The sequence below is a fragment of the Pituophis catenifer genome, unplaced genomic scaffold (genome assembly GCF_029215685.1).
Source record: "Pituophis catenifer annectens isolate HBS135680 unplaced genomic scaffold, rPitCat1.0.hap2 SCAF_12, whole genome shotgun sequence".
Lineage (NCBI taxonomy): Eukaryota > Metazoa > Chordata > Lepidosauria > Squamata > Colubridae > Pituophis > Pituophis catenifer.
The window spans coordinates 553594-569092 of NW_027256892.1; the positions used below are offsets into that span (position 1 = coordinate 553594).

Genomic DNA, 15499 nt, shown 5'->3' on the forward strand with positions numbered 1-15499 from the left:
ATGCAAGATAAAAATTAAAATTAAAAAAAAAACAGGGCTGGTGCTAGGCAGCCTCATGGGCAAATGGGGGGAGGAGGGTGGGGGGGCGGCAGTGCGCACAGCTTCTGATTATTCCGGAATCCCTTAGGCTTGAGGGCTGGTTTTTTTTTTTAGCTTCTCAACCATTTCAAAAATTGATTTTGCTGCTTTTGTTTGCTCAAGATATAGATCAAGATTGTCCCTGGAATTAGGAGGGGTGGGGGGGAGAGAAATACACACAGATAACCCCCCCCCCGCGCGTGCATGACAGAGATTAGAGAAGAACGGGTGGAGAAAGAAACAAGAGATAATTCACAGATTCAAGATATATTAATGACTGGTTTGTTTGTTTGTTTTCCAGAAATTGGGATTGGGCAGTGCGATTCCCCATCGTCCATCTGTGTCGGGAAATAAGACTATGTGATAGGAAAGGGTCCCAACCCAACAACGCTCTAAATAAAACATTTCCACGTTCCATTGCTAAAGTAGAGAAGAGCCACGTGCTAAACTGGCATGTAATCTGATGCAACTAATGACCGCTTTTTTGGGGGGGGAGGAAACACCCCCGATTGTCACTTTTTGACCAGAAATCTCTCCCAGAGCATTTGCACTCTTCGTCTAGAAATAGAAACCCACCAGATCCTCCCCCTTTTTTTTGCCCTCAGAAGCAAATTTACATGTCAGCAATACATGCTCAAATTCCAGAGTTTGAGAGGAGCTGACTTTTTAATTTTTGCCGGGTTCAAAATTTGGGTTGAGAGATCATGAAGTATCTAGTTGCCCTCTAGAACAGGGGTCTCCAACCTTGGCAACTTTAAGACTTGTGGACTTCAACTCCCAGAGTTGAAGTCCACAAGTCTTAAAGTTGCCAAGGTTGGAGACCCCTGCTCTAGGACATAAGAAACTGTTGGTCCAGCAACATGCCATGCCAGGGAAAGGACCTTCGCAGGTGGCTCCTCTCTTTGACAGCTGATAGGGAAAGCAGGGCAAAGGAAGTCTTGAGAACTGAGCACTGAATACTGGGAACAGGTGTCAATACTGCCTTTTCTGACCTCTTGCTAAAATGGTGGGAGGAGCAGGAGAAAGAAAGGGAAGGGTTACCACTGTCCAGGGCTTGCCCCTTTTCCACTCAAGCATTTGTCTCTTGCCATGTGTGTCCTTGTTTTCACAGGATTAGGAATTTTAACACATGGTCCATGGCAAAAGACAAAGGCAACTTGCAACCACATTGCCTAACTAGAGCACGGGTGGGGGAAACGATGGCTGTTTTATGACTCCCAGAATCCCAAGCCAGCCATGCTCAGTGGACGTCTACAAGTCATAAAGGGCCATGGTTCCCCACCTCTGAACTAGAGAGTCCGAAAACTAAATCCTTTCGCCCCCAAAATCACACTTTTTTGCCACACGGTCACCACCAAACACGATGCCAAATTTCAAGAAGTCTAAAGCGGTCTCTCTGTCGTATCTTGAAGGTGAAAGGAGAAGAGCAATAGCTCTAGCTAGTGGAAATTTAAGGCCCCCTCCTGCCTCAAACCTACCCTTCCCCTGAACAGCCATCCTATTAAGACTCCAAGGCTTCTCTTTCCTAACAGAATTGGGGGAAGGGGAAGGTCGGTAGATGCAGCACTTTAAACCAATTGGGCAAAAATACTGCAAGCAAAGCTTTTATTAGCTTTAACTTCATAAAACAGAGGAGGGAAAGGAAGCTTGGGGGTGGGGGGTGGGAGAGAAGTAGAGCAGTACTTAGCCACTCGAAAGAACAGAAATTTAGGACTGAAATGTTTTCACCATTTCCTAAATCAGTAGCCCATGTTACAATGATCTCTAGTAGGCCAAATAAAAAAAAAAAAAGGGGGGGGGGCATAGATACTATTGCCAAGAATTAAAATCTCTCCAAGGTGAGAGATCAATGTTGGCACTACATTTCAGACACTAAGGGTTTTTTTTTTTTTTTTTGTTAAAGACCAGCTTTATTTTATAAACATTATTACTGTTGCACGAGAAGATCCAAATGTATGTTTTTCGTAGGCTTTTATGTGCATATTCTTTCTAGCCAGGTTTTACCTACGTACATCATAGCTTATGTAGGTAAAACCTGGCTAGAAAGAATATGCATATATATATATATATATATATATATATATATATATATATATATATATATATATATATATATATATATATTCATCCATATGGCTGAAATTAGCAAATGAATAGCGCCCCCATCCGTAGGAGGCTCACCATTTGAATCTTATCCGATGATGCTGGGAAAAAAAACAAAACAAAAAAACAGCTGGATGGAAACACACAATGGATGACATGGCAGAGACTGAACCAAGCCACTCAAGATTTATGCAATTAAATGAAGCCCTTTCTGAGTGACCTGCAAAAATGGGTACCTTTCGGATTAGAAATATCCCAACCAAGGCTGTATCTTATCCTACCAGCGTTAAAAGGGTTAGTTCACGAAGGAAGGAATTCCGTCTGTAAAAATGAGATGCCATAGTCAACCTAAACAAAAGCTGTAAGAGCCCTAAGCGGACGTGAACCTCTCCGTCTACAAGGTCACACGATTTAGGTGGAGGTTTGTGGAGAAAAGGACAGCGATGAAAATACAAACGCCCTCAACTGCATCAGTTCCAAAAAAAATGCAGAAAAAAAAAACCCCTAACGTCTTGATTCTCAAGATGAAGGTTTAAGAAATGGCTGTATGGCTGTAACCTGGAGCGAGGAGTCCATCACAGAGCAAATAAGAGGTATTTTTTTTTTTTTAAAAAAAAGGATAGACCTACAGTGGCTGATTGTACCATTTGTTTAAGCCACTAATATTAAGAAGAGTTGCCTGAGGAACGCTGACTCAAAAACATATTGCGAAAGAGCCAGAGGAGGGAGCAAGAGGTAACTGAGTGCTGTCAATTTCTCCTCCTCCTATCTTTTTCCCCTCCTTTTCTTCTTTTCTCAACGGATGATCAAAGCTGCAGTTTTTACAAAAGAAACCACTACCAACGCTTGGTTTCCACCACAATAGACCAAGCTAAGGAATATACTCAACAAACGATCCCATTTCCAAAATACAACTTCAATGGTTTAATTGTTGGCTGTTTGGCACATTCTATAATGCAAAGCTTCCGATTCTGTCCCAGACTAAAATGTTTTAACTCTGCTCTTCCTGCAGAGGTTTTTCTTTATCGACGCCTTTAGCTATACGTTCTTAACAGAATTTTCATCCTTCTCTTTTTTTCTCCCTTGCCAACATCACCCATCATGGGGGAAATCATTATTTCTTCCCTTGTAAGATGAGCAGGCCTTCACTGCCATCCATAGATCCTTCAAGGGCAAGGAGAAAGCATTCCCACCCACCGATCCTGTGCTTGTTGGGGTTTTGGAACTCTTTACAAAGAAGAGGATTGGGATATTCCATTAACTAAACATATAGTTGGAGAAATGTGAAAAGTGAGATAGGTACTTTGTTCTGAGGAAAGGGAACTCCAGAAACTCGGATTCAATGCACAATTTGTCAGTACCTGCATTGGCCACAGCCAGGCGTTTCCTATATAGCAAGACATCCCAAAATACAGATGTGCATCGAGATCTGAACCCTAAAAGAATTCTAGGGCATAGACCTACCTAGGTGTGTATAGCAGAGCAAATAGAACAGCTTGCCTACAAACAATTTTTTTTCATAACGGGGTAGACCTCATTAGGGGGGAATAAAAAGGAAGCAGTGCTGCTTCCAGAGGCAAATTTGAAAAAGATGGGACAATTTGAGCAAAAAACGATGGAAGGTTGCAATTTTATGGGGTAATGTTGATTGAGGGTATTAACATTCAGCTTACATATGTTGCGCAAATTCTGATTTCACATCAATGATTGTTTTTGTAGTTATAGGGGTTGGAGAATCATACATTCACCCTTGAAATCGCCAAGAAGCTTTTTAGATTAAAGGAGAGAGCTTTTTGTCAGTTATATACAGGAAAAAAAAAAGGGAATGGAGCTTCTGGCCTTTTTCTGCTCCTTAAGCCCACAGATGCAACTTCCTGGCTGCTGGAGTTTCCCACCTGTCTATAATGAACTGGCATATACTTGGTACATCTGGAGAAGAGGGAAAAATGCTCGGTTGTGAACTCAGAACTTTACACAAGTTATTCTCCCTAGATGTCACAGTATTCATTCATTCATGTTGAACCTGCAAGCAGGAGGCCCTGACGTAGACAAGGCAGATATATATATATTGTGCTGGGGCTCTTATCGTGGAGCCACTGTAGCGCAGCTTGCGGGATGTGGTGGATGTGGTAAGAAGGGCAAAGTTTCCCTTCTCCATGTACATTAAGATCGCGACTGCTAAACAATCCCGCGAGGCCGTTTGTGGTTCAGAGAAAACGATATAAATCCCTTAGGTGTGATGTTGATGCAAGTCAAACGGGGTTAAACGCATAGAAAATAGTAGCAGCCAGCTGGATTAGCTCCCAAGAGTGATGCTTTCGGATGAAGGGAGATTCCCGAATCACATTCATCAAAACCGACCTAATAATGGTTTATTTTCCGAGAGGTTTTCTCTACTGGACTTGGGATTTCTGAAGGAAAAGCGATGGGTACGTTTGAGGAGATGGGGGAGGAAAAGGGCGGCATGGAACAACATGCCACAGCCAACTCGCTACGGGACAAGAGTTACACTAATATCAAAGAAATAGTTGTATAGAATCATTAAAGAAAGGAGAAACAAATGAAATGTGAATGACAAATATATATATATATATATTTTTAAAAAAACTATTTTAAATAATTAAAATTGAATTGTTTAATTGTCCTGGGGCAAGTTGTCCCCGGGGCGAGTTGACCGTGGCAAGTTGTCGTAGACCCGGAAAAAGGGAGACTCCCATTACAAATATCTAGCAACTTGTTCTGTGCTGTTTTTCTGTATTTACCTCTGAATTTACCTCTGACACAGGGTTTCACAAAGGAAAACATTTACAGTAGGCCTTTTAATGGAAGTCAAGTGCTGGACCATCAGGTGTGGTGAGAAACAGAAGGAGAATTTAAAAACAAAAACAAAAACGAAGAGCAAATGTGGGAAGGAAAATGTGTTCAAATCAAAGATGCCATTTTTTTTTTAAAAAAATGCTAACTTAAAATGGTTCCAATCAATCAGATAGGTAGTTGAACTAGGCTGATTTGGCTTCCCTTCCCTCCCACCCTCACCAACACAGAGTCCTTCCCTCTTGGCAGGGATATCTATCTGTACAGAACACTTTATATATGTACTAGTTTTTAGACCCATCCTAAATTTAAAAAAAAAAAAAAAGATGACTTTATATATTGAACATAAAATTTAAAAAACTTACAAAATGGTCACCTCTCTTACAGAATGGATGCAAACTGGATTATGGATGTGCCTCCAGGCTAAATTGGTTTCTTCCCCCCTCCCTCCCCGCCCCTTTCATAATAAATAAATAGAATTCATTAAGTTTTGGATGCTTTAGTGATATGGAACTGTTACTGGGCTTTCTTCCCCGTCCCATTCTTGTCCGCAGAGTTTGTTGAGGTTAAATTCACTGGACCGTCAGGATGCTTTGAATCCTTGCGTGGCGGCATACGCTCGTTGACGCGATCCAGACCTCTGGCTTCTTCAAAGCTGCGGATCTTGTGTTGCGGCGAAAATCCACGGATGGCTACGGGGAGGGAAAAGGGACAATTGGAGGCATTTGCAAAATAGGCCGTTGACTTGTAAACACTTGCTCCTCGGCTGTCAAGCAGAGGTGGTGTGCGTAGAGCATGCGTCTGACTTCTTCATTCACTCTACCACCATGTTTCTGCACATTTTGGCTTCCAATAGCCATAGCACTTAGATTTATATACCGATTCATAGTGCTTTACAGTCCTCTTTAAGAGGTTTACAGAGTCCGAATCAATTGACTTGTTTTTATCTTTAATACTTCAAAAACCCTGTAGGTTATGAACAGGGGGCAAAATCAATAAGAAAAAAAAAATGTCAATAAATATGTTTCAAGAGATTTCTCTCCAACTGCTTCCATCTCTGTTTTTTTTATAAAAAAAATCTGTTTGTCTGTAGCCTAAATAATTTTTAGGCAAAACTGTTCATGAAGGCATTTTTTTTCCTCCCACTTAATAAAACTTCAAACCTAATCTGGAGAAAAACAAATTAGGAAGTCAGACAGATGCTCAGCAAGGGAAGCAACGGTGCAGTTAAAAAAAGTAACAGCATTCTTTTCAAAGCTGGGAAACATAAAATCAAAATCACTGAGTACTAAATCAAAGTCATAGTCTTCAGCACAGCAGAACACCACACATACAACACAGACAGATTTTTTTAAAAAAACACACACACCACACCACAAAAAGGGGAAAATGAACCAATCTTCGAATGAAAAAGCCTTGCATGACCACGAACTCAATGCAGAGAAAAGCTTCAGGTATGTAAAGCCAAAGCCTCTTCACCCAACTTGGCACAGCCTTAACGCTTTCTATCCAACTCAGGGCTGAGCATAAACTCGTCTTCTGCAGATAGTCTTGAGAAAGGACAAAGAATTAAACAGGTAGGCAATGAGCTCTTTGGCTGCCCAAGTAGAAATCCTTCTAAAGATGGACTTTTCCCATGCATTGAAAGAGCTTTATAGCTCCTGCTGCCTTAAGAAAGTTCAAAACATTCTTAAAGATCCATCTCATCCTGGACACCATTTTTTTTTTTTTGAACTATTACCATCTGGCAGACGGTACAGGACAATAAAGACAAGGACAAATAGGCTGAAAAACAGCTTCTCTCCCAGGGCAGTAACCATATTGAATTCTACGGTTAAGTGTAATATCGGGTTTTCAATTTCAATTATATAGAATTCAAAGGATGTATCTTTGTGTTTTTATTTTTATCGTTATAATGGACACCGAAGACGGCATTTAATTTCGTTGTACCATGTGCAATGACAATAAACTAAACTAAACTAAATTCAGTACGTCTGTTAAAAAGCTCGTCCAAATGACAATACTGAGGAGAGCAAGGGCCAGGTTCCTTAGATTTCTTCTGAAAGTCTGCTTATTTTTCTTTAAGAGTGTTCTGACTAGGACAAGTTTGGCAAGAAGACAACCGGCAAATACGTGCAGTGCAGGGTTTCAAAAACTTTTACTACCGGTTCTGTGGGTGTGGCTTGGTGGGCGTGGCAGGGGAAGGATACTGTAAAATCTCCATTCCCTCCCCAATCTAGGGGAAGGTTACTGCAAAGCCTTGGTAGTACAGTGGTTTAAAGCACCCTGTTATTAACACAGCTGCCTGCAATTACTGCAGGTTCGAATCTTACCAGGCTCAAGGTTGACTCAGCCTTCCATCCTTTCTAAGGTAGGTGAATTGAGGACCCAGTTTGTGGGGGGCAATAAGCTGACTTTGTATAAAATATACAAAAGGATGAAGGCTATTGCTTAACGCATTGTAAGCCGCCCTGAGTCTCCGGAGAAGGGCGGCATATAAATCAAATAAAAAATAAAAAATCCCCATTTCCTCCCGATCAGCTGGGACTTGGGAGGCAGAGAATAGGTGGGGGTGGGGCCAGTCGGAATTTTTACTACCGGTTCTCCGAACTACTCAAAATTTCCGCTACCGGTTCTCCAGAACTGGTCAGAACCTGCTGAAACCCACCTCTGATCCAGTGGCCTCACTATCAGCTGGCTCAAGAGAGGTTAATTAGATGACACAAATTCTAGGGCACGCATCTAGCATCTGTGAAACACGGGCTTAAATGCACACAGATCCGAGACTCAATTCTGGCATTTCCTGTGCAAAGACTATGGAACTATACCTTGAGATTGGTAACTCATTGCCAGAATTGTTTTCTATGGGGTTGCACAGGCTTGCTCTGAATAAAACGGAAAACCTAAATATGGACTATTACAGCTACTGAAAACCAGCACCTTCTGCTTCCCAGAACTACAAGGTAAATCAGCCGGTTGAAGTAGTCGTAGGGCAGAGACAACCCTCTGCCTATGGCAACTCGAGAGCAGGCCAGGGATGCTTTGCGAGTTGACGTTGCCTTCGAGGTGGACAATAAGGGTGGAGGATGTGCCAAGCCGATACCTTTCTCCTTCAGCTGCTCTCTACTTCTGGTGATGCAAGAATATGTGGTTTTGGGTTTTTTGTAATGCTGACAATAAAACTCTTGGATGAGGAGTTAAAAAAATAGATTAGCAAACACACAAGCCATCTTGGATGGGGGGTAAAAAAAAAAAAAAGAAAAGAAAAAAGATTTAGCAAACACACAAACCATCTTGCAAGATTCTAGCCATACCTTCCCGTGCCTCTACTGCTTCTACTGTGGCTGTAATACAGAAGGAACAGTGGCATGCAAAAATAAAGACAGAAAAGCGTGAGTGAACTTAACATCACTATGGTTGCTTAAGAGACTTAGAACCCGCCCGATACCCAACGAGAGGAGGAGGAGGAGGAGGGTGACCATGACCGGGCAGCAGAGAAGGATGGCCAAGAGGGCAAAAAGAGGTGAAAGGGCATTGGGAGAGGTTAAATGTCACGGTGTCGACAGATCGGAAAGTGGCTCCGCTGAGTTTCCAAGAGAGCTTGGAAGTTTCCATGGGCTTGGAATCAACTTTTCTATGAGTGGTTGGGTGGACACTAACAAGGGATGCTTGTTTTAGATGGGAGTTCGGCTGATTATTGTATCAGGACAAGGGATATGTCAGCAAGGAAGCTGACCTGACCGAAGCCATTTTGAAACTTCAGTGTTGCCACACTGGATGTGTGAAGTATTGGGGGGGGGCGCGGGGGAGAGGAATAGAGAGAGCTGGGGTTTTGTAGCCAAAGCAAAATAACTTTCCCTTGGGAACCAAGGACATTCTCACACCTGGTCAGAGAGAGAGAGGAGGAGTGACGTTACCAAGCAACTGGATGGCACCCTGATTGGACCACATGGCTGATTGTTTGGGGAAGGGGAAAAACTTTTACTTTTAATTAGGTGAAAACCGCGGGAACCTTCAGAGTCGGTTTTCACCAGAACTGTGCCAATATGATATATCCAATAAAACTATTCTTTGAGGAATCTACCTGCCTCGGAGTTGTTTTTTTTTTTTTGCTATTGGTATATTACTTGGAACCCTGACAGGATGTTCCAAAGGGAAGGTGATGACAGGAGCAATTAAATCTGAAGTGTCTTTCTACAAAGGGAACTCCGGGCTGTTGGAGATGGATCTTCTACTCCTTACAACCCACTTCGGGCAGAAAATGTTCACATGGATCCATCTGATTTCCAAAATGGATACTCGTACTGAGCAGTAATCATGAGTGTGAAAGAGGTAGTCCTCTGAGGTAAGAACAAGATCCATTCCTGTCTTTTAACTCAAATTTGTCTGTAAGTTGCCATGTCTATGGAGATTCTCCATCATCCAGGTCATGATTGTCCCAAAGGTGCTTTTTTCAAGAGGCAATTGGACTTTCTGGTTCTTCTTTGAAGATGTTTTGCTTCTCATCCAAGAAGCTTCTTCAGCTCTGTCTGGATGGTGGGGAATGGAAGGATTTATACGTGTTGCTGGTTATTTGCATTCTTTGAGAGAGTCGTTGAGGCCACTTGGAGGTTTGTCTGTGTCCTCAGGGTCACCTCAGTGATGCAAGTGGGTGTGGAGCCTTCTGGGAACTGCTGAAAAGACACAGATAAACCTCCAAGGGGCCTCAACGACTCTCTAAAAGGATGCAAATGACCAGCTGTCTGCAAGGAGTATAAATCCTTTCCTTCCCCACCATCCAGTCAGAGCTGAAGAAGCTTCTTAGATGAGAAGCGAAACGTCTTCAAAGAAAAACTAGGTTGGCAGAAGCTGGGACAAATTAATGTTATGCGACACTTTTTGTAAGTTGATATTTTTACAATATGTAACTGTTACAGAAGAACACATCTATATTTGTGTTTGTGTGTGTGTGTGTGTGTGAGAAAGAGAGAGGGAGAGAGGGAGATAAGGAGGGAGAGGGAGACGGAGAGGGACAGAGAGAGAGAGAGAATAAGACAAATTCCAGTCAAGATAACAGCATTAGCCAATATTTGTACATAAATCTATTTTCATTAGGAAAAAAAAGAGGAGACCAAAATAGAAGTTTGCAATATTATATGTGAAGTGGAAATTTAGATTCAGAAGGTTTTTTTTCCCTCTCACTTTTTCCAACTAAGCTGAAAGTGGATAGATTCAGAACAAGTAAGTATCATGTATACATAGCTGCTGTCTCAACATATCCAGTAGACATCAAAATGTGGCCTTTTAGGTTACCGCTATTAAATGCTAGGAGGAAAATACTGCTCTTATGTACTTTTGTACACTTCCAGGTGACGTTTGTTCAGTTACAGTGAGAATGTAATATTAGACTGGAGAGAATTTGAACCTTATACAGCGAATCTCAGATTTGCTGTTAACGAAAATAATTTGCCAAAATGTCAAATTTTCTTGAATTCCACACAACACAAGCAATTTGATTTATTGGGATATCTTCAGAGGTGGGATTCAGCCGGTTCTGTCCGGTTCGGGAAAACCAGCAGTGGCGACTGTGGGAAGCTCCGCCCACCCGCCCGGACGTAATGCGTGAGCACGGCGCATTCACGGAGGAGGTGCTTGCAAGCGAAGCCAGCGCGCTCTCTCTCACATTTACGATCCGGTAGGGAAGGTAAGTGAATCCCACCCCTGGATATCTCGATTGGTTTATAACTACTACGTGCTCCTCAAAGGAAGCCTTCTTCAGAACAAGGAGGGGAAGTGGAGGCAATGTTTATGGTTTTACTGACTGGTCCGAGCTACCAGGAGTAAGCAACATACGGTTTGGTGTGGAGAAGTATAGAGATGGCCTTAAAGAAGAAATTCAAGACTGTTATATAAACCTCAGCTAAGCCCTGATGAAGAGGAGTGGGTAAGAAATAAAGTTGCTCTGCCTTGGCCCTCTTTAGAATAAGAAGGGAGAGAAAGACAGAGTTTCAAGATTCTGTTATTTTAGCTTTAACAAACAGCAGAGCTCCAACATTCCATGGGACGTCTGTTCCCTGCCCAGGTTCTACCTGAAAAGTATGACACCCTCCACATGTTGATGCATAGCAACTTCCATCATCCTTCCTCCTTACTTCCCCTATTAGTTGTCGCTGATAGAAGAACAATGTGATCTGGAGCAGGGGTCTCCAACTTTGGCAACTGCCAAGGTTGGAGACCCCTGATCTGGAGGACCACAGGTTTAATTTAATCTGTGTGGTCACATTCATTATTTTATGCAAGCCATCCTGAGCCATCCTTTGGGGATGAATTGAAGAGGGGGGGGGAAGGTAAAGAAGTCCCTGGGGATTTTACTCCACTAGTCGTGACCGACTTGAGGGAGTGATGTTCATATCTCCATTTCAAGGCCACTGAGCCCATGCTGTCCGGAGACATTTCCTTGGATGTGGCCAGCATGATGTCACGGGGGTGCGCTGACACCTTCCCACCAAAATGGTACCTATTTATCTACTTGCTTTGTCAGCCTCAGATAGCTGGTTGAATTGGAAATTCAACCGGACATCCAAATATCTTCCATTCCTACTCAAAACATTGTTCTGTATAACTTTAACTTAACCAGTCTGAAACTCACAGAGTGCCACCCAAAAGCTTCAGGCTGGTTTCAGTTTAGCATCAACAGGGTAAAAGTAATGCAAAACTGGGGAGGAAATCTCAAATCTCCACCAATCATTTTCAGTGCGATCACTAAGATCAGATGGGTCAAGGGTAGGCCAATGGCAGTGATGTAGGCTCTTTTCACGGCAGCAGAAGCCTAACTGTTTATTAGAAGGAAACTCTAGAAAGTTGTTCCAAAGAACAGATCTAAGACATGCTTTAAGTTTCTGGGTTCAGCAATGTTACATGCATGTCTTGGAGATGATCTTTTCAGCTTTTTTGCTGGGTTTCGATTAAACTAAACTGAGGGCCTTCAACCTTACTTTTCTACCAGGTAAAAGTAGTTTATTGGATCTTCTAAGCTTTATTCATACGCTATCTTGGAACGCCGGAATGGAAACCTAGGATATGGCTAGGCAATCCAAGGTGACCCTTGCAATTTATCTTTTTTTATGACAAAAACCTAGACACCGTGATGGGAAGGGAAAAGCAGCACTGGGAGAACCTCAATTTAACTTCCTGCTGGAACATCCAGTGGTTTTCTTAAGACATGTTCGGAAGCTAAATTTCCATTGCGACCCTTCGTATCCCACAACGGAAGGACTTCGCTTCTCGTATACTTACCTGTCTGTAGAGTCTGCTTTCCCCCTGAGAGGACCCCCAGGGGCAGAGTACCTGTTGGGGTCAGGCCTTTGAGCGTCAGCACGCTCTCGCTCTCCTCTCTGAAAACAGAAGCAATGGGACCAATTTATACATGCGCAAACAGATAGAAGCACATCTTTAGGACTGGTACTTGAAATTCTATAGAAGAGGGTTTCCCAACCTCAGCAACTTGGAGATATCTGGATTTTGACTTCTTGTAATTCTTAGCCACGGTGGCACAGTGGTTAGAGTGCGGTACTGCAGGCTACTTCTGCTGACTGCCGGCTGACTGCAATTTGGCAGTTCAAATCTTGCCAGTCTCAAGGTTGACTCAGCCTCCCATCCTTCTGAGGTGGGTCAAATGAGGACCCAGATTGTTGGGGGGCAAGAGACTGACTCTGTAAACCGCTTAGAGAGGGCCGTAAAGCACTGTGAAGCTGTATATAAGTCTAAGTGCTATTGCTAAGGAAGGGAGGGAGAAAGGAAGGATAGAAGGAAGGAAAACAAGAAGGAGGGAGGGAGGGAGAAGGAAAGAAGGAAGGATAGAAGGAAGGCAAACAAGGAGAAGGAAGGAAAGAAGGGAGGGAGGGAGGGAGGGAGGGAGGGAGGAAGGAAAGGGAGCAGTGTTGGTGCAGTGGTTAAAGTGCTTTATTGCAGGCTAAATCTGCCCACAGCCAGGAAGTTCGATCCTGACTAGCTCAAGGTTGACTCAGCCTTCCATTCTTCAGAGATCGGTAAAATGAGGAGCCAGATTGTTGGGGGGCAATAGGCTGACTCTGTAAACTGCTTAGAGGGGTCCATAAAGCACTGTGAAGCTGTATATAAGTCTAAGTGCTATTGCTAAAGAAGGAAGGGAGGGAGGGAGAAAGAGGGAAGGAAGGATAGAAGGAAGGAAAACAAGAAGGAAGGAAGGAGGGAGGGAGGGAGGGAGAAAGAAGGAAGGAAGGAAGGAGAGAAGGAAGGAAAACAAGGAGAAGGAAGGGAGGAAGGGAAGCCATGTTGTGCAGTGGTTAAAGTACTGTATTGCAGGCTAAATCTGCCCACGACCAGGAAGATCGATCCTGACTGGCTCAAGGTTGACTCAGCCTTCCATCCTTCAGAGATCGGTAAAATGAGGAGCCAGATTGTTGGGGGGCAATAGGCTGACTCTGTAAACCACTTAGAGAGGTCCGTAAAGCACTGTAAAGCGGCATATAAGTCTAAGTGCTATTGCTATTAGCGGCAGCCATGCTGGTTGGGAAATTTGGAGAATTGAAGTCCAAAACCATCATCAAAGTAAATGAGAGTAGTAGCAGAGCCTTTCTTGGAGGGAGAAAGGTAGTTTAGAAATATAAAACAAAAAGCAAACAATTCAATTAGCTAGGTTTGGGAAACATCTCTGTAGAGAGAATACCTAAATACCCAAAAGACCCCTGATATAGATCAATTACATTTGATTGAGAAGGCAGTCGGTGGGTACCATCAAATGTTATTACGTTATTATGCCACCATATTGGCAACTTCTGCTTTAACCTGTGTGTGGAATTAAGCCTTCTGGGCTCTGCCTAGATGCAAGACTGCCTAGGATTTGCTTTTGCTTTTGATTCCAAAGATAAAGAAGGTGGGACATATTGAATATATGGGACAAAGAAACAGCTGATACTCCTTAAAAGCTTCACTATGGGAGATGCTTTTTTGAAGCATTCAAATGTTTTTTTTAAAAAAAAATCCTCAACCACCTGAATAACATACGTCTTGGGAAAAATGTTGGTTCCAGAAAGAATGATGCTTTTGATCTTTATGCTTGAGGATTTTCAATCCTTCAAAACCCCTTTTGTACTTTTCCCAAACGGGGCTCATGGTGAGCATCTTTGAGCTGTGCTGGTACAACAGAGGCAGCCTGGCAAAATGATTAAGCCTCTTTTACCCTCCCTTTCTGACCGAGATTCCCAAGAAAAGAGCAAGCTTACCGAAGAACTGAAAAGACTCGCGCCATCTTCCCAATGGCCCTGATCTTATTCCTGATGATCTCTTTACGGGCAGTTGTGCCTCCTTAGGAAAGAAGAATCAAAAATGATTTTTTTTTTTTTTAAAAAAAAAAGGAAAAAAAGGATGAGGTACAAATCATGCTTTATAGGCTCAGTTGATGCCAGTATGCAGCATCTACTTGATTCTAGGAAAGAGAAACCAGATTACAACTTTACAGCTAAAAATTGCATTAGTCGGTTACGGAAAAGTCATGATCAGAACGGAAAAGGATAGCGAGTGACGGACAAGGCGACATACAGGAAAAAGTCCAAAATGGGAGGAGAAATGACCACAGGAAGAAATATGCCAAGTGTTATTTCAGAGCAGCAGACCTCTCTTGCTTCCCACCGGTGGGTCTGACCACACAACACAAGGGAAGTAACATGAATGACTCAAGCCACAGAGACACAGCTTGGCAATGCGAGGACACAAACGACAAGACCGAGTGAAAGGTGAAAAGGATTCTGGGCTGTGCTTGCAGAAGGGAAAGCGGTCATTACAAGCACTCTCTTCGGATGCAGAAAAGGGATGGCTAGAACTTTTGCAGCCTTGTTCAAGCCCGCATTTAACACAGCATCTTAGGGTTAAGCCCACTCCCTTTTACTACACAGACCAAACATGGATCGAAAAGAATGGAGACTTGGGGGGGGGGAGACGGGGTTCGACTACAAACCGAATGGCAAATACATCTTCTCTGAAACCGAGATCTTATTTTGCTCGTTGGTTATGATGACCCAACTAGGCATTAAGAACAGGACAAGCCAAAACTGGAGATCTGACATGCACCAATGGATCCAGCCATGCATAAAGTGGCTGCATTCAAAAGTCAAGAGAAATGTGACCCCCACCGCACACCGTTCACGTTCCCGAAGGAACAAAACAGGATTAAAAAAAAAGAAAAGAAACAACAAAACAAACGCACCACGTTCATGTTAAAACTGAAGGGGGGGAGGGGGGAGAGAAGGGGAAATGGCGAGAATGTCCAACTAGTCAGCTATTCAAAAATCCACTCCAAGGAAATCTGGTGGCACAGGCAGTGAGAATTAAGCTTTTAGCAAATTCTAGCTGGGTACCTTTCGGATAGCTTGAAATGTAGTTATCTTCAGGGAGAAGAGACACCAAGTATACAAGGAGATGAAGACAGAGATAGAAGAAACAAATTTAATTTCCATGGGAGGGAGCGAAGAACATTTAAAAAAAAAAT

The 15499-nt window shown here is 42.9% G+C and overlaps 1 protein-coding gene across 4 annotated transcripts in view; it reads right to left on the bottom strand.

The window, feature by feature from the left end:
- Positions 1 to 5478: 5478 nt before the first annotated feature.
- The window catches only part of PPP3CC (protein phosphatase 3 catalytic subunit gamma), a 78251-nt gene continuing 68230 nt past the window's right edge, over positions 5479 to 15499 (bottom strand). Inside the window, exons 11-15 of one of the 4 annotated variants that reach the window (XM_070952194.1) lie at positions 15369 to 15395; positions 14238 to 14319; positions 12271 to 12368; positions 8310 to 8339; positions 5479 to 5687 (exon numbers count right to left, since the gene is read on the bottom strand). In XM_070952194.1, coding sequence (XP_070808295.1) covers positions 5512 to 5687; positions 8310 to 8339; positions 12271 to 12368; positions 14238 to 14319; positions 15369 to 15395 — 413 coding nt within the window. In that variant the 3' untranslated portion in view covers positions 5479 to 5511. The remainder of the gene's footprint in view (positions 5688 to 8309; positions 8340 to 12270; positions 12369 to 14237; positions 14320 to 15368; positions 15396 to 15499) is intronic. The other 3 variants (XM_070952195.1, XM_070952196.1, XM_070952197.1) reach the window with 3 other exon arrangements.